Raw genomic sequence first — 17122 nt, 5'->3', positions numbered from 1 at the left:
TTGCAGTGAGAGGACAGCTGAGAGTTCAAGTCCAGCATAGTCCATAAAGTGAGTTCAAGGTCAGCCTGACCTGCACAGTGAAACCGTTTCCTAAAAGACAAAATATGAAAAAACAAAAATACATAAAAAGGGGCTGGTGAGATGGCTCACTGGTCTAAAGCACCTACTTAGAACAAGCTTAGCAAAGCACAGGGACCGCGGTTCAATCCCCCAGCACCACATGCCAGCCAGCCCCGCCCCCTGGTGGGCTGAGCTGGCCACACACACAAGTAATTTTTTTAAAAAAATACATAAAAAGCAACAAAGTTGCTTCAAAAATGGACAGACCAGCAGAAAAGTGAAAAAAACAGAAGTCTCCACAGAGCTTGCTAGCTAGTTGAGCTAGGGATCAAAAAGTTATAACGACCCTGTACTACATACATATAGGAGGGAGAGGGGGAGAGGGAGGGGGAGGGGAAGGAGGGAGAGAGAGAGGAGATGGGGAGGAGAGAGAGAGAGATAGAGAGAGAGAGAGAGAGAGAGAGAGAGAGGAGAGGAAGAGAGGCGGGGAAGAGAGAGAGCGAGCGAGAGAGGGAAAAGACAGACAGACAGACAGACAGACAGACAGACAGACAGACAGACAGAGACAGAAAAAAAGTTATAGCTACCCTCCACACACCAATTTCCAACCTCGGGTCCCGCGACCTCCCCCGCATCCCGCATTCCCATCGCGAGGCTCAGGCCCCGCCCCCTGCCGAATTCCGCAGCACGGCGCATGCGCCTGCCGGGCGTCCGCGTGCCCTTGCTCCGCGGGGCGCGCGCACCCTGCTTCCGGCGCAGACGTGCGATCCCGCCAGCCCCGGGGTTTAGTGATGACGTCAGCTCCGGTTGCCGTGCTGAGTCGGAAGTGGGAACCCTTTGGCCCCTGAGACTGTCGTGTCGTCGCTGCTGGCCCTTCAGGCCCTGGTAAGAGAGGAAGTAGCTTGAGGGAACGGGATGGTTGAGTCGGAAATGGGACTTTTTTCCCTCATGGAATGTCATCCGGTCCTCCGCGCTCCGAACCGTTCTGTGCTTTCCTGAGCAGCGACCCTCTCTTTCACGAACTTCGACCCTGCCTGGTTTGGAAACCCGGCCCGTGCTCCAGTTTGTCGTGTGTACATTTGTCTTCCCCGCTGGCGTATGTTCCTTCAGAAAAAGCTTAGAACAGTGACCTTCTTTTGTTTTTTACTCCTTTTCTGTTAAAAATGAACCGGGAGGTGCGTCTCCCTCCATCCCGCGAATCCCTTATGGAATTGGGGGGGTTGTTAAAATACATGGAATAGACAGCCAGCTGTCAGGAAGATAAATCATGCACAGTAGTCAAGCCAGTTGCGTGCGTGTGGCAAGATGTTGACACTTCTTGAGCCAAGTAATGGGCCCATCACTCGTAGCTCTTGGCAGTCTGCTTGTTTCCTTAGATTTGTAAGACACTTCTAAAACTGAGTGACCGCAGCTCGAGTTTAGATTTAATAAGGGTTTGAGCGATCAGTTTCTTGTACCCAGAGCAAGAATGTTTATTGTCACTGACCTTGACCATTTTGATCCCACATGGGCACCCATCTGAAATAAAGTGGGACCCAAGAAGGAAGGCTGCCTTTTTTACTCGATGAAGATCTGGATGTGTTGAATGTATTTGTTGCTGTATTTGTATGACGCGAGTGTGTTAACTAGGTAGGAACATGTTACACTGATAGCGTTTTTTAAAATTTTTGGCTTTATTTGATGTGTTTATTACCAGGACAGAGACTTCACTGAATATGATTTAATACAACTTGGTTTATTTACTTTTGTTTATTTATTTACATGTATGCATGTAGTGCTGGGGATTGAACACAAAGCCTCATATATGCTAGTGCTGTATCACCAAGCTACATAGAGGTTGATTTTGACAATCTAAGTTTTACAGTGTGTTTTCAGACTTTTATTTTTATTTATTTGTTTATTTTTGAATCCGTGTCCTGCTACGTGCTTCAGGCTAGCCTGGAACGCACTGTGTAGTTCCGGCTGGCCTCAAATTTGCAGTGATCCTTTTGTCTCAACCTCTTGAGTGCTGGGATTATAAACATGTGCCACCTTGCCCGGCTGATATTATTTTAAAACAATATCAAGTCTGATGTTAAAACGTTTGCTCTCAGGTGCTGACAGTAACCTTTAAAGATTAGCAGTACTGTTCGTAAAAACGTAAATTAGCAGAGGATGAGAGAATTTGTTAGGGCCAAATACAGACAGCTGTTTGCAGATGTTTGCCCTGGCTATGCGTGTACAGTTGTTTTTAAGGAGGCTTTTTTTTTTTAATCCAACCCAAAAGCTTCTTAAGGATTGGTGGTTGTACTATCCCAAAAGCTGTTAACAGGTTATAGCTCTGCATTACAGCTAAAATGAAGTAATGCATCTTCATTTTTTTTTTTTAATTGAGACAAGTTGTTACGATGTAGCTCAGGCTGGGCTTGAACTCCCTATGTAGCCCAGGCTGACTTCAAATTGACAATGATCTTGCCTCAGCTCCCCAAGTGCAGGCATGCACTACCATACCCAGCTGAACAAATTTAAAATAGGACATTGTTCTGGATGTAGTAACACACGCCTGTAGTCCTAGCACTCTAGGGGATCACTGCAAGTTCGAGTCCAGCCTGAACTTGACAGCATAGTACAGTCAAAGCTAACCTAGAAGCCAGGGAGATGGCTCAGTATAATAAGTGCTTGCCTGGCAAGTGCAAGGGCCTGAATTCAATCCCTGGTTCCACAAAAAAAAAAAAAAAAAAAGCTAACCTAAACTACATAGTAAGACCCTATCTCAAAAAAAAAAGGCATTGTTAGCCAGGCTTAGCAGTGCACACTATAATCTATAATCCTTGCATATGGGGGCTAATGCAAGAGTATTGCCATGAGTTTGAGGCTATCTGGACTACATAGTGAATTCAGGGCCAGCCTGACCTATGTAGCAAAAACCCTGTCTCAAAAAAAAAAAAAAAAAAAAAAAAAAAAAAAAAAAAAGAAGAACAAAAAAAAAAAAAAAAAGTGTGTGTAATCTTACTGTTCTGGGGAGCTATATCAAGAGGATCACAATTTCAAGTTTAACCTGCATAATTTAGGACTAGAATTAGCACTGATAATAAGTAATTAAAAGGACATGGTCGAATTCTAAACAAAATATTAAAGTTCCATTTTATTATTCTTTTAGGAGTAGGCGATATCCAGGTACTCTTAAGAAAAAAAAAATTTTTTTTTTTTTGGTCTTTTGAGACAGGGTCTCACTATGCAGTTCAGGCTGGCCTTGAGTTCACTTTGTAGCCCAGGCTGGTCTTTACTCACAAAGATCCTCCTGCCTCAGCATCTTGAGTGCTGGGATTACAGGCGTGTGCCACAACACCGGGCCTGAGTCTTTTATTTTTCATAAAGAGTTTGTGTATTTTCAGTACCAACAAAAAAGATGAGCTTAGTAAAATCGCTTTGTTTTTAACAGACATTTGGGGTGACAACAAATTAAATTACGTTTTCTAGTCAGCACACACTTTGGATTCCAAGGAACTACCGTGTCTGGCCTGGTGCCTTACCTTTGATTACGTCCTGAGACAAACAGTGAAGCCCCTACTGTGAAGTAAGATCGCGAATAATTTGCTACTGGTTACAAGAGATTCAGGGTAACTATATGTGAAATTGAATCATTCAGTAAACATTTTTTTAGGATTTTGTGATTATATAGTACAAGGCCAGACACAGAAGAAAGAATAATCAGATTTGAACATGTATTCAAAGAGCTTTCAGTCCAGTAAAGCAGAAACCAGAAGATATGCTTCAGAATATAATGTAGAAGGGGAAAAAATATGTATATAGAATATAGAGTTGTAAATCCCAGTAAAAATACAGATAAAATATAATAGGAAGCTAGGTTTTTTACATATGGTATAATAATAATATTACAAAAGAAGGAAATAATGTCACCTATGGTGGTGAGTCTCCTGTGTCTCCCTTGATAATTCTGAGATTCTATATTAAATGTACTATGCCCATTCCTGGATCTGGTGGGTGAGCTCTACCCTTTTGGAATACATAGAATTCATGGAATTAATACTCAGAGGAAAAATTGAGGGTGTCCTGTGGAAAAAAGAGGATGGCATTTTGGAGACGAAAAGCATTCCTCTGGAATTCATGGTACCTTAACATTAGAGGCGGTCAACTAACAGACAATTTAGGGTATCTCTAAATGAATTAGAGATGATAATTAAGCTTGTAATGATTATCATCTTCTCAAGGCTTGTTGTCTGTTCCAACACTAATTCTCGTATTTTTTTCTGAGATTAAGCTCAAAATACATAGCAAAAAATGAAATAGAACAAAGTCAACAGTTCAGTTTGTTGAAGCCCTGTACTGTGCTAAAGAGACTAGGTTTTCTACCTAAGTCATTACAGCTGTTTAGCATTAGCTCTTATGCACCAAAATGGCAGAGCGTGTGAAGCATCTAATGGAGATGCCTGAAAATTATTCTGTAAAGATGAACTTTTTTATTAAGGGTAATTTTTTTATTTGCATTAGTTTTTAAAATACAGTTCCAGAAGAAGTCTTACCTTAATAAACTAAATGCAGATGAAATGTTCTTTTTTTTTTCTTCTTCTTCCTTTACATCCCTGTTCACACTCTTAAGGCCTGGTAGCAGTTCAGGATCCTTAGTAAGCAGAATGGTCATGCGCTGTCTTTGGTGACCCTTGTCAGGACTGTATTTTTATCTTAGGGCCTTAGTCTTTTAGGAAGAAAAGAAGGCCTTTCAGGGAGCTCTGCTTATCCCATTGTACCATTGAGTTCACTTGACTTTCAATAAGATGGAAGAGTGCAAATACAGGCTCTGTCGACTCCTAAATACCTCTGAAGTATATCTGTCACTGGGGTTACACACTGTGCTTAACAGTTGGGATTTATAGTCTTGGTGTTATAAAATATCAGATAAATCAGTTGGAGTTTTTATTCAGTATTGGAAGAAATCAGAAATTTATATGTAAAATTAAGCAAAAGGGCCAGCCAAATAGCTCAGCGGATTAAAGCACCTGCAAGCAGGCACAGGGGCTGGGAGTTCAATTCCCGGGCCTGCCATGCCGCCCCCGCCCCTGGGGCACACTGAGATGGCAGTTGAGACTGGGCATGGTGGCACACTCCTGTAATCCCAGCTCTTGGGAGGCTGCAAACAGGTGGATCACTACAAGTCTGATCTAGTAGTGAGACCCTGAATGCCCTGTAGACCCTTCCTTAATATGCAAAAAAAAAAAAAAAAATCAAAGACTTAAGATTTTAGTTGAACAAATGTCAGTAGTTTTAAGTCTATAAATGGAGATAGATTGCTTAATGTACTTTAAAGATCCAGAATATACAGCTGATCTGGTTCCAGTCCTGATTTACCATCCCAAATCTTTGAGTTTTTATGTAGTAAGGAATTTCTAGCTTCAACCCTAAGTCGTAGGCATCTGAGAAGGTACCACTTCTTCCTCCCCACAGTGAAGAACAAGACTGGCAGCTTGGAGAATTACGTGAAATCCACAGTTCTTGTCTTATTTCCTCAGTACCATGTCATTCTTGTAATTATTAAGGGGTTCTCTCTTAATTATTTTTTTGACAAATGTGGGGTTTTTTATCTTTATTAATTTATTTATTTGGTACAGGATCATGCTATGCAGCTCAGACTCAGTGATCCTCCTGTCTCAGCCTCCTCAGTGCTGGAATTACAGGCATGTGCCACCATGCCTGGTTTTGTGGCCAGTGCAGCTTGCCTAGGGGTTCTGTGCCAGCACAGCATGAGGTAACGGATATCAAACTCCAGCTCTTGCGCTTACCAGACAGGCACTTAGACCACTGAGCTATCTCCCCAGCCCAGGATTCTCTCTTTGTGAGTAATTTTTTGTTGTTGAGACAGGGTCTTACTCTGTCATTCAGGCTGGCCTTGGACTCAGGATGTAGCCCAAGCTGACCTTGAACTCCTGGCAATCTTGCTTCTGCCTTCCAAGCGCTGGGATGACAGGTGTGTGCTATCACACCCAGTGTCACTAATTCTATTTACCTTATTTTCTTAAAGGTATAACACATAGAAACAAGTCAACAGATAAATGCATTCAATTTGAGTGTCTTAGGTATTTTGGTTTTAGTGTTTCCCAAATCAGGCCATCATGTCCAGTTAGTAGGTTTGTAACCATCTTGCCAAAAATCTCTTCAGTTTTGAAACAGGAATTGGCAAGTGTTAACCCAAAGTCTCAGATATATTGTGTTTAGGAGATGGGAAAAGAAATAACCATGGGCCCATTACAATGTTGTGTTATCTGCTCTTCTGACTAATACATGCCCTTTGCATAGCCCCACCCCCTAGGTCTGGATGGAGGAGACCTTAAAGTGAAATGACAGACCAGGAGAATAACAACAACATCTCAAGTAACCCCTTTGCTGCTCTTTTTGGCTCCCTGGCTGATGCCAAACAGTTTGCAGCAATCCAAAAAGAGCAGCTGAAGCAGCAATCTGGTAAGTAGGGGAGCCAGTAGCAGCAGATGACATGGCCTTGCAATAGGGTCCTCCAAATTAAGTATTCTTGGGTACCTAATTACAGTTGGAATTTAAATTTGGAGCAGAATTTGGTTTTCTTTGGGCCAGAAGTTTTTTGTTTGCTCGTTGGTGTCGTGGTTTTTGTTTGGGGGCCTTCCCACTCCCACTTCCTTCTCCTTTGAATGAAAAGAAACCAGATAACAGGTGGTTCCATAGGAGCAGATGTCCACTGTGGTCCCAAAGCTGTCGTCATGTGATCGCCTCATAAAAGCTTTGGAAATAAATCTTTCTAACTTAGGAAACCAAGGTAGTGGGTGTAGGTATGGAAAATAAGTTGTATGCAGCTGTAGAAAGGAGATGTAACCACTATGAAGGCAACAATATGCTGTGTATTAATTATTGTAACTGTTGTACTAACCTGTTTTGAAACTGTTTCATTGCTATTTTATCTTTTTTCATTAAAATGAATAAAAGATAAAAAGGGAAATGTGAAAGGAAGAGCTATAAACACTTTTTTGACATATAGACAAAAGAGATTTGTCTTAAGTGTAGTGCTTAAGAAACCTCTCAAGTGAAGTGCTTCTGTTTTATTGAGTGGCTTCTTTTGTAGCTTTCTGTTAGAACAGACTTCTAAGAAAGATCTAATATTTGGTTTTAATGTGAAAAAAAATTAGAATCATCTCTTAACTAATCAGAAAAAAAAATGGTTTTTCTCACCTGGAACCAAATTCAAGATTTAGTTCAACTTCATCCTAGCAGAAGCCATAGACCACAACAATAACAATGTTTTTCTAATGTATTAGTCTTCTGAAGACCATTACAGTCTTTCAAAGAAGAAAGTGCTCCTCTTTTTGCCCTTCCCTAAAAGAACAATAGTGTTAAGACACTTTTTTTTTTTTTTTTTTTTGGTGGAACGGGGGATTGAACTCAGGCCCTTGCACTTGCCAGGGAAGTGCTTATTCCACTGAGCCATCTCCCCAGCCCCAAGAAGACACTTTTAAGAAAAGGGGAAATGTTTGCATTCTCTCTTTATTTCAAAAAAAAAGTTAAGGTGCACAGTTTAATTGTGGTCTTTCTTTGTGATTAGATTTGAATAAAAATTAGATAAAAACAAGACAGGTAAAAAAGCACTTATTCGGGGCTGGAGAGATGGCTCAGTGGTCTAAAGCACCTACTTGGAACAAGCTTGGCAAAGCACAGCGACCACGGTTCAATCCCCCAGCACCACATGCCAGCCAGCCCTGCCCCCTGGTGGGCTGAGCTGGCCACACACACACACACACACAGACACTAAAAAAAATGTAATAAATAAAAAATAAAAGAAATATTAAAAATATATATATATAAAAAAGCACTTATTCCACCGAGCTAGCTCCCTGACCCTAGGGATAGCTCAGTGGAATAAGTGCTTACACACAACGTCCTGAGTTCAATTCCGGGTATCACCAAAAAAAAAAAAAAAAAGATCAGTGGTAGACAGAGTAACAAAGCACTCCTAAGTTGTTTTATAAAAAAAATTAAAGGGATTCAGCTAATAAGAGAATAGAAAGGGGGCAAAATATGACAGGCAACTTGTATATAATAATTAAATGATAAAAAAAAGCATTCTAACCACAACTAAAATTTAAAATATTGAAAACAAAAATATGTTCTAAATGTTACAAAATTGGAAAAAATTTCATTTCTCAAATTTTTTATTCCTATATTTTAATTTGAATAAAAATATAAAACCTAAAAAAATGTATTCTAACTAATCAGAGAAATGACCATCTAAAAATGCAATTATGTTTTAACCTGTGAAATTTGTGAAGATTTACACACAAATACTCCATATGGTAGTAGGTAGGCATGTAAGTTAGAGCAATCTGTCTCAAGGGCAAATTGCTAGTGTTTTAACATTTTTAGTGTTCCAGCTCTTAGAACCAGTAACTCTACATCTATGAATTTATCCTTACGCTAACAAAGGCACAAAAAATGTTCAGTATTATTTAAAATCATGAAAAATTAGAAACAACTCTGGCATTCATCAGTTGAACAAACTTGGAGTTTAAGCAGCTACGTAAGTCATAGTGCATGCTAAATGTACAATAAAATGTAGCTGTTCAAAGGAATGAGGCAGGCCTCTGCGACCTACTAGGGAAAGGTGTTGGTGCTGAGTGAGTTAAAAAGCCAGTTGAGGGCTGGTGAGATGGCTCAGTGGTCTAAAGCACCTACTTGGAACAAGCTTGGCAAAGCACAAGGACTGCAGTTCGATCCCCCAGCACCACATGCCAGCCAGCCCCACCCCCTGGTGGGCTGAGCTGGCCACACACACACACACACACACACACACAATAAATAAATAAATAAATAATTAAAAAAAAAAAAAAGCCAATTGAAAAGTGCTATGTATAGTATGATCTCCCCAACCCCTTTTAAATTAAAAGTCATAGTAATGAACACTAGCACCAGAATTGAGGGTGTTGAAGATTCGGAGCATTGTCTGATTCCCATAGGAAATTAGTCCAAAGAAGGCTTTCCAAATTTTCCTTTACACTTCAGATTTTTCCCCCACCTGTGGCCAGCTCAGCCCACCCCAGGGACGTGGCTGACTTGGTATGGGGGTGCCAGGATCGATCAAACCAAGGTCTCTGAGCTCTTTGCCTAAGCTTGCCTAAGCAGGTGCTTTAGACCGCTGAGCTATCTCACTGGCTCTACACTTCAGAATTACTAAAATAAATGTGATCAGGGCCTGCGAGATTGCTCAGCGGTCCTAAGTGTCTGCTTAGGCAAGTGCAGGAACCAGGGTTCAATCCACCACACCACATGCTGTGCTGGCCCTGCCCCCAGATGTGCTGAGCCAGCAACCAAGTCCAGGTGTGGTAGTGCATGTCTACAATCCCAGCTCTGGAGGCTGAAAACAGGAGAACCACTAGGAGTCTGAGTGAGACACTGTACCAAATACATGAATTTAAAAAAAGAAAAATGTGTTTGGGCCAGGGAGATAGCTCAGTGGTTTAAGCGCCTGCCTGGCAAGCACAAGGTCATGAGTTTGATCCCTGGTATCAAAATAAATAAATAAAAATAAAAGTGTTCCCAAGAAAAAGCCATACATTTAAAATAATTACAGGCATTTTGATCTATTAGACAATTCCTCATTCAGTAAGATTCTATAGGGAAAGTAATGTTGCTATTTTGGGCAATGTGTAGTAAAATTATGGGTATAAGTGATGAAATTTTGCTTTATATAATGTAAGATTTATACAGGGCATGATGGGGATGTGGTTCAGTGGTAGACCTCTTTCCTTGCATGCACAAAGCCCTGGGTTCAATCCCCAGGACCACCTAAAAAAATAAAAGAGGAGAAAAAAAAAAGATTTATAGCAAGGGATTTCTTTTTTTTTTTTTTTTTTTAATTTAGTACAGGGTTTACAGGGTGTACAGGGTCTCACTATGTAGATCAGACTCATATGGATTCACCTGTTTTCAGCCTCCCAAGTGCTGGGATTATAGGCACATGCCACCACACCTAGTCTCAATCACTGTCTCGGTGAGCCCCAGGGACGGGGCTGGCACAGCATGCTAGGGATCGAACCCCAGTCCCAGCGCTCTACTGAAGCAGGCACTTTAGTCCACTGAGATATCTGGCCAGCCCTGTAGCAAGGGATTTCATAATCCTGTACTTAACTTGTCTGACTTGAACTGTTCACTAATTAGGTGATTAACTTGTTTAACATCCAAAATTACCTTCTTCTTGGTTACATTTATCCCTTTTGGTAGTATGTGTGGTTCTTTTTAAAAGTGAAGGGTGTAATGTTTAGTAGCATACATATCCTGACAGATGAGCTCCCAGCAAGCCCTGATGACTCGGATAATAGTGTGTCAGAGAGCCTGGATGAATTTGATTACTCTGTGGCTGAGATCAGCCGTTCATTCCGGTCTCAGCAAGAAATATGTGAGCAGCTCAACATCAATCACATGATTCAGAGAATCTTCCTCATCACGCTGGACAACAGTGAGTTGCAGACTTCGAATAGTTTACTCATTATTCTGCCTTCCTTCTGGGGCTTGGGTTAGAAAGTCCTTTGGCTAGTAGAAACTTCTTGTATCTAATGTGTAAACAAACACAATACTCTTGGAGCACAGGGTTTCTATTTTAGTTTTTGTTGTAACCTAAGTTTTTAGGTTAATGTTTCATTCCCATCTTGATACTGTCCAGGCCATATGTAGCTACTTGTCTTTATTACCTTGGAAAGGCAATGAGAATGATAGCCAAGTCCATTTTCTTCAAATATAGAATCTGGGAGGAGCTCATGTTCTGTCATGGGAGTAAAAGGGAGGGAGTTAAATCTTTAGATAAATGTGGTGTCTATCAAGATTACTGTGGTATTATCAAAAGCAATTTTGAAGATCAAGACAAATGATGTGAAGATTAATTATAAGACTAGGAGTATTATTGTTAACCTGCCAGATTAAAACCTTTCCCAGGTGATCCAAGCATGAAAAGTGGGAATGGAATCCCAAGCCGTTGTGTGTATTTGGAAGAGATGGCAGTAGAGCTGGAAGATCAAGACTGGCTTGATATGGGCAATGTTGAACAGGTACCATTCTTGTGTTCCTAATATGCCTTTAGCACAAAGTAGGGTGCAGCTATATACTGCTTACCGTTCTTTATGACTTTGATTGCTGTATATTGACTCTCTTATATTGCTGTAGAGTTAGTTTATCAGAAACTACTCGTTGTCTATGAGCATACGTCTAAATCTACATCTACATATCTGGGCCAGGGAGAGCTCAGTGGCAAGCAGAAGGTTCTGAGTTCAATTCCTGTACCCCAAAAATTAAAAAATACATAAACCTATATATCTTCTAAGAACAAGGTAAAGCTGGGTGTGGTGGCACATGCCTGTAATTCTAGGAGGCTGACAGGATCACAAGTTCAAGCCCAGCCTAAGGAATTTAGAAGTTTGTCAAGACCCTAACAAAATAAAATAAAAAGGCCTGGGCTGGGAATGTAGCTTTGTGTGATTGCCCTGGGTTGCATCCACAGTGTGCCATCCTTGGCACCTGGCCTTTATTGCCTAGGCCTGTGAAGGATCCCAACCTACAAGTGTATTGTACCATATGGGTGTCTGGTTGACATTAAGGGAAGACACTTGACAGAGTGCAATTTCACTGTGCACATTTTTCTTTTTCACATACACATTTGAACTTTTATATGGTGGGGAATGATGATACACACCTGTAATCCTAGCACTTGGGAGGCTTAGGCAAGAAGGTCGCCATGAGTTCAAGGCCACCCTTAGCTACGTAGCAAGACACTGTCTCCAAAAAAAAAAAAAAAAAAATGGTTTTATACAAGTCTAATTGAGATCAATAATCACATAAAATAATAGATTTCATATATAAATTTAATTGTTCATACTCAGCACCATTCAGCATCCTTGTGCTGGAATTATTGTTGAGGGGAGGTTGGAGAGAAAGACCAGGAATAGGGCTCAGGACCCTGTGATTACCAGGAAGTCACTGCAATGCTGAGCTAAATCCCCAGCCTGGGATTGTCTTAAGCCACTTAAAGTTTGATTTAGGGTAACTGTAAATGTACAGTTATGATATAACATTTTTCTAGTGGTTTTATTTATTTATTTTATGTATTTGGTACAGGGTCTCACTATGCAGCTCAGACTCCTTGTAATCCTCCTGTTCTCAGCCTTCCCAGTGCTGGGATTACAGGCATGGCTGGCTCAGTGTGCTATGCTGGGAGTGGAGCTGGGGCCACGTGGTATGTGGTGCCAGGGATGAACCCTGTTCCCTGCACTTGCCTAAGCAGGTGCTTAGTCTGCTGAGCTATCTCGCTGGCCCATTTGTTGTTTTTTTGAAACAGTCTCACTGTGTAGTTCAGGCTGGTCTCAGACTCATAGCAGGCCTCCTGACTCAGCTTCGCAAGTGCTGGGATTATACAAAATGTGCCTCCACACCTAGTTTGTCCCTTTTCTACAATATACTAGGTCATTTTGTATCTATTCCCTTCAGTCTAAACTGAGCGTGTGTGTGTGTGTGTGTGCGCGCGCGCGCGCGTGTGTGTGTATGCGCACATGCATGCAGGGTCTCACTATGCAGCTCGGACTCATAATGATCCTCTTGTTTTCAGCCTTCCCAGTGTTGGGATTACAGGTGTGCAACACCACACCTGGACTGTGGCTGGCTCAGCCCGCCCATGGGCAGGGCAGGCAGGACATGTGGTACTGGGGATCAAACTCTGGTCCCTACTCTTGCTTAAGCAGGTGTTAGTCTGCTGAGCTATCTTACTGGCCTTTTTTTTTTTTAAATGAGGTCTCACTTTATAGTTCAGGCTGACCTTGAACTCACTGTGTAGCCAGGCCTCAAACTTCTGATCCTCCTGCCTCTGCCTTTTGAGTGCTCAGAGTATAGGTGTGCACTGCTGTGCCTGACTCCAGATTACTTTTTATATTTTAATGTCCTAAGATTAAATCTGTAATGGTTTAGTATTTTTGTGTGTTTTTCTTAATAGGCTATCTTTGCTCGCTTGTTACTTCAAGATCCAGGAAACCATTTGATTAACATGACTTCTTCTACAACATTAAACCTCTCTGCTGATCGAGATGCAGGAGAGAGGCACATTTTTTGTTATCTTTACTCCTGCTTCCAAAGAGCCAAGGAAGAGGTAAAGGAATAATCCCCACTGAATACTTTGATTATCCTCTTGGGTATGACAGCCCATAAGTGATAATTAGATCAGTCACTTTTATGTCAGTTTATCTCCATCATAGTATATCTGGAACTGGATATTAGAATTGTATGAGTTACCCCAACCCTTAGCCTGCTTTCTATGACTTGGAGTTCATCTCTCTTCCTAGATAACCAGCACCTCCTATCTGTAGTCAAGGTTTTAGAAACTACACTCTTTAAGAATAGGTCTGAAAGGGGCAGGGAGATAGCTCAGCATCTTGAGCACCTGCCTGGAAAGTGCAAGGTCGTGAATTCAATTCCTGGTACCAAAAAAAATAAACCAAGATAAAACCACGCTGTTATGTTGAGTTGTAGGGGACTCAGGTCAACAATTTCTGACATTGCCAGTGAAGCGAAAGACCTAATACTATTATGGACTACTAGACTCTTAGAATATTTTGCTGAGTTAACACACCTATAATATTCAAATAACGGAACTTAACAAAAAAAGGGGATACAGATGAATGTCCATTTTGTATCTGTGTATCAAAATGGTTAGGATAGATATATAGTTACATTCTCTTAATGAATAGAGGGATTTGTTCTAATGGTCTTTGTAAATAGGATATCATGTCTGCATCTTGTACAGCAATTAACCACTAGGAAGAATGTATGCAATGTGTTAATTATTGAAACTGTCCTACCAGTTTGGATTGAAACTGTCTCATTGATATTTGTTTCTCAATAAAATTATGGAAAAAAAATAAAAATATAATAAAGCAAGAATAGGTCTGAAAAATTCTTTTTCACGGAGGTGTAAATGTTAAAGTAGGCTAAACTTGACACTTCTGAGACTGGAGTTTTAACATGGAAGTGTTTCCTTAAGCAAAATAGTGACTCTGTCATAAATTTTCAAGCATACACAAGAGGAACTTAAAATATTGGACAGGATGTCTTTTCCATCCTTTCTGTTGAGTCTACCCTTATTGAACCATAGGGAGCTGTACTCTTCCCTCTCTTCTTTATGCTGTTTCCAGATTACCAAAGTCCCAGAAAACCTGCTACCCTTTGCAGTACAGTGCAGGAACCTCACTGTGTCTAATACCCGAACAGTTCTTCTCACGCCAGAGATCTATGTTGACCAAAACATCCATGAGCAACTGGTAGATTTGATGTTGGAAGCCATCCAAGGAGCTCGTAAGTTCATAAGCAAGCTTAGTGGCCTATGATTTATTTAGGAAGTCTCAGAGTCATTATGGTTCTGGTATAAGTTAAGGAAGAGAACTCACACCTTGGTCCTTGGGAATGGATACCAATATAAGTATCAGAAGATTCAAAAGAAACAAAGAGCCAGTATAAAAAGGCAATAAAAATTCCTGCTGGGTTGGTGGTATACAGCCCAGGAAGGACAATTTGTGAGGCCAAGCTGAGCAACCCAACAACTGTCTCAAAATTTAAAAGAAGGCTGGGGATAGCTCAGTGGATCAGGTCCTCAGTTCAGTCCCCACAAAGGGGAAAAAGAAACTTCTGATGGCCTCCTTTCTCTCTGTCTTCTCTTAGAATTTGAAGATGTAACTGAGTTTCTTGAAGAAGTTATTGAAGCTTTGATATTGGATGAGGAAGTTCGAACATTTCCTGAAGTCATGATTCCAGTGTTCGATATTTTGTTGGGCCGAATTAAAGATCTGGAGCTCTGCCAGATGTTACTATATGCATATTTGGATGTTCTTCTCTATTTCACTAGGCAAAAGGATATGGCAAAGGTAGGTTTGAAAGGTGGTATATATTTGAGGAGCTAGAGATTTAGTAATTCCTGCTTTCCTAAGAACACTAGGGTATTGCCTATAGAGTAAGAGAAAGAAGGATTGGTTGTTGTACAGATGTAACTCTTTGAGGCCCTGTCACTGCATCACCTATATGTCACCATACAGACAAATTAGTAGGCTTTATCTCTTCCTGCAGGTTTTTGTAGAGTATATTCAGCCCAAAGACCCTAGCAATGGGCAAATGTACCAGAAGACCTTGCTGGGAGTCATTCTAAACATCTCCTGCTTGTTAAAGACTCCAGGTGTGGTAGAAAATCATGGCTACTTCCTAAATCCGTCTCGTTCAAGTCCTCAGGAGATCAAAGTACAGGAGGCCAACATCCATCAGGTAGAACTGTTTCCTGGGATACCCTCACTCCTTGCTCTTAGACTAAGTAGAGTTTCCTCAGGAACCATATACAGATAAGGTTGCTTGAGCTGCTTCACAGAAACAAATTGGTCTTGTTGACTGTTGCCACAGTGGTGTGAAGACACTGCCCTGTTTGTAGCACGTGGTAAGAGCAGAGGATAAACCTTCCTGGGGAGTCAGAGTGAGCTGCTGCAGCCCTGTGCAAGAGCCTTGCCTCTTCCCCTCAACATTTGCCCTCCTCATCAAGCTATTTCTTGTCACTTAATTCCTAAAATCTTTTGACTAAACTCCAGCTTAACGCCCCCCCCCTTTTTTTTCTTTCCTTTTTCCACCTAAACTTTCTGTATTTGGACCTTTTAGTATAAGCTACAGTAGAGGTCTGTCCAACATGAGGCATTTAAATGGTTAAATTAGGGATAATTTAAGTTCCACCATTTTAAGTTCACTACTTAACCACCACAACTCTGTTGGTAAACAAGTATTAAGAAACTATAGCAGTGGCCAAATCAAGTCTGCCACCAGTTTTTGGAAAGTTTTATTAAACATAGCCATGTCCATTCATACGTAATATTTATGTCTTCACTTTATGCCCAAAGTGTATAGTTGCCTCAGAGACTGTAAGATAAGCAAAGCCAAAAATATTTATCCTTTAGTGGTTTACAAAAAAAAAAAAAAAAAGTTTGCAAACCCCCACTATAAAACTAAGCTTTGCTGTTTGCAAGTTGGCAGGTGAGAAGAAAATCTCTTTTAAGTGACTGGAAATCTACTTTAAAAGTCAGAACCATTGGATAAGTTATAAGGAGAGTAAGGGAAAACAGGACTAGAAGTTTAGGTTACTGAGGTTTACAAGTAAAAAGCTATCAGAATTGTGAAACTGGTATGTTCTGTGGTTGTGTTTTCTGGCTAAACAGTTCATGGCCCAGTTCCATGAAAAGATCTACCAGATTCTGAAGAACCTGCTCCAGCTCTCTCCAGAAACCAAACACTGTATCTTGTCCTGGCTTGGAAACTGTTTGCATGCAAATGCAGGCCGCACCAAGATTTGGGCGAATCAAATGCCAGAAATCTTCTTCCAGATGTATGCCTCAGATGCCTTCTTTCTGAATCTGGGTGCTGCTCTCCTGAAGCTGTGCCAGCCGTTTTGTAAACCTAGATCCTCTCGGCTTCTCACCTTTAATCCCACTTACTGTGCCCTGAAGGAGTTGAATGATGAAGAACGAAAAATTAAAAATGTACACATGAGAGGTAGGGGGAAACTGGGCTTCTCAAGTGTGTGGATGTGTGTGCATGTATGATATCGGAGGCAGTCACTCCCTCACCCTTTTTCAAAAAGTGCCTGTCTCAGGAGGTTGAAGTAAAACCTGCGCCTGGTGGGCCGTACCTGTGGTCCTAGCACTCAGAACAAAGGGCCAAAGGATCACAAGTTTGAGGCCAGCCTGCGCTACATAGTGAGTCCAAGACCATATTTCATAAAACCAAAACAGCAGCAATGGACTGAGGATCTAGGTCAGTGGTGCATGCATGGCAAGTATGAGGTCCTTGGTTTGATTCCTAGTGCCCCCCCAAAAAAATTGTCCAAACAAAATAACAAAAAACATAAGCTATTTTAAAGAATTTTAAGGACAATTTTTTGAGGGCCAGGGTTACAACTTAGCAGCATAGCTGCTACCTGGCAAGTTTGAGGTCCTGAGTTCAAGTCCCAGTATTAAAAGACAATTTTTTTTTTTTTTTTTTTTTTTTTTTT

General features: G+C 41.0%; 1 protein-coding gene across 3 annotated transcripts in view; it reads left to right on the top strand.

The window, feature by feature from the left end:
* The first annotated feature begins 841 nt into the window (after positions 1-841).
* The window catches only part of Ube4a (ubiquitination factor E4A), a 40950-nt gene continuing 24669 nt past the window's right edge, over positions 842-17122 (top strand). Inside the window, exons 1-9 of one of the 3 annotated variants that reach the window (XM_004636451.2) lie at positions 842-945; positions 6352-6513; positions 10355-10528; positions 11002-11114; positions 13046-13198; positions 14241-14400; positions 14764-14966; positions 15166-15357; positions 16290-16623. In XM_004636451.2, the coding sequence (XP_004636508.1) occupies positions 6393-6513; positions 10355-10528; positions 11002-11114; positions 13046-13198; positions 14241-14400; positions 14764-14966; positions 15166-15357; positions 16290-16623 (1450 nt within the window). In that variant the 5' untranslated portion in view covers positions 842-945; positions 6352-6392. The other 2 variants (XM_023721096.1, XM_023721095.1) reach the window with 2 other exon arrangements.

This window comes from Octodon degus, unplaced genomic scaffold (assembly GCF_000260255.1).
Source record: "Octodon degus isolate 3935 unplaced genomic scaffold, OctDeg1.0 scaffold00080, whole genome shotgun sequence".
Lineage (NCBI taxonomy): Eukaryota > Metazoa > Chordata > Mammalia > Rodentia > Octodontidae > Octodon > Octodon degus.
The sequence above is the reverse complement of the archived record's forward strand: the minus strand, read 5'-3'. Positions and strand labels throughout refer to the sequence as shown.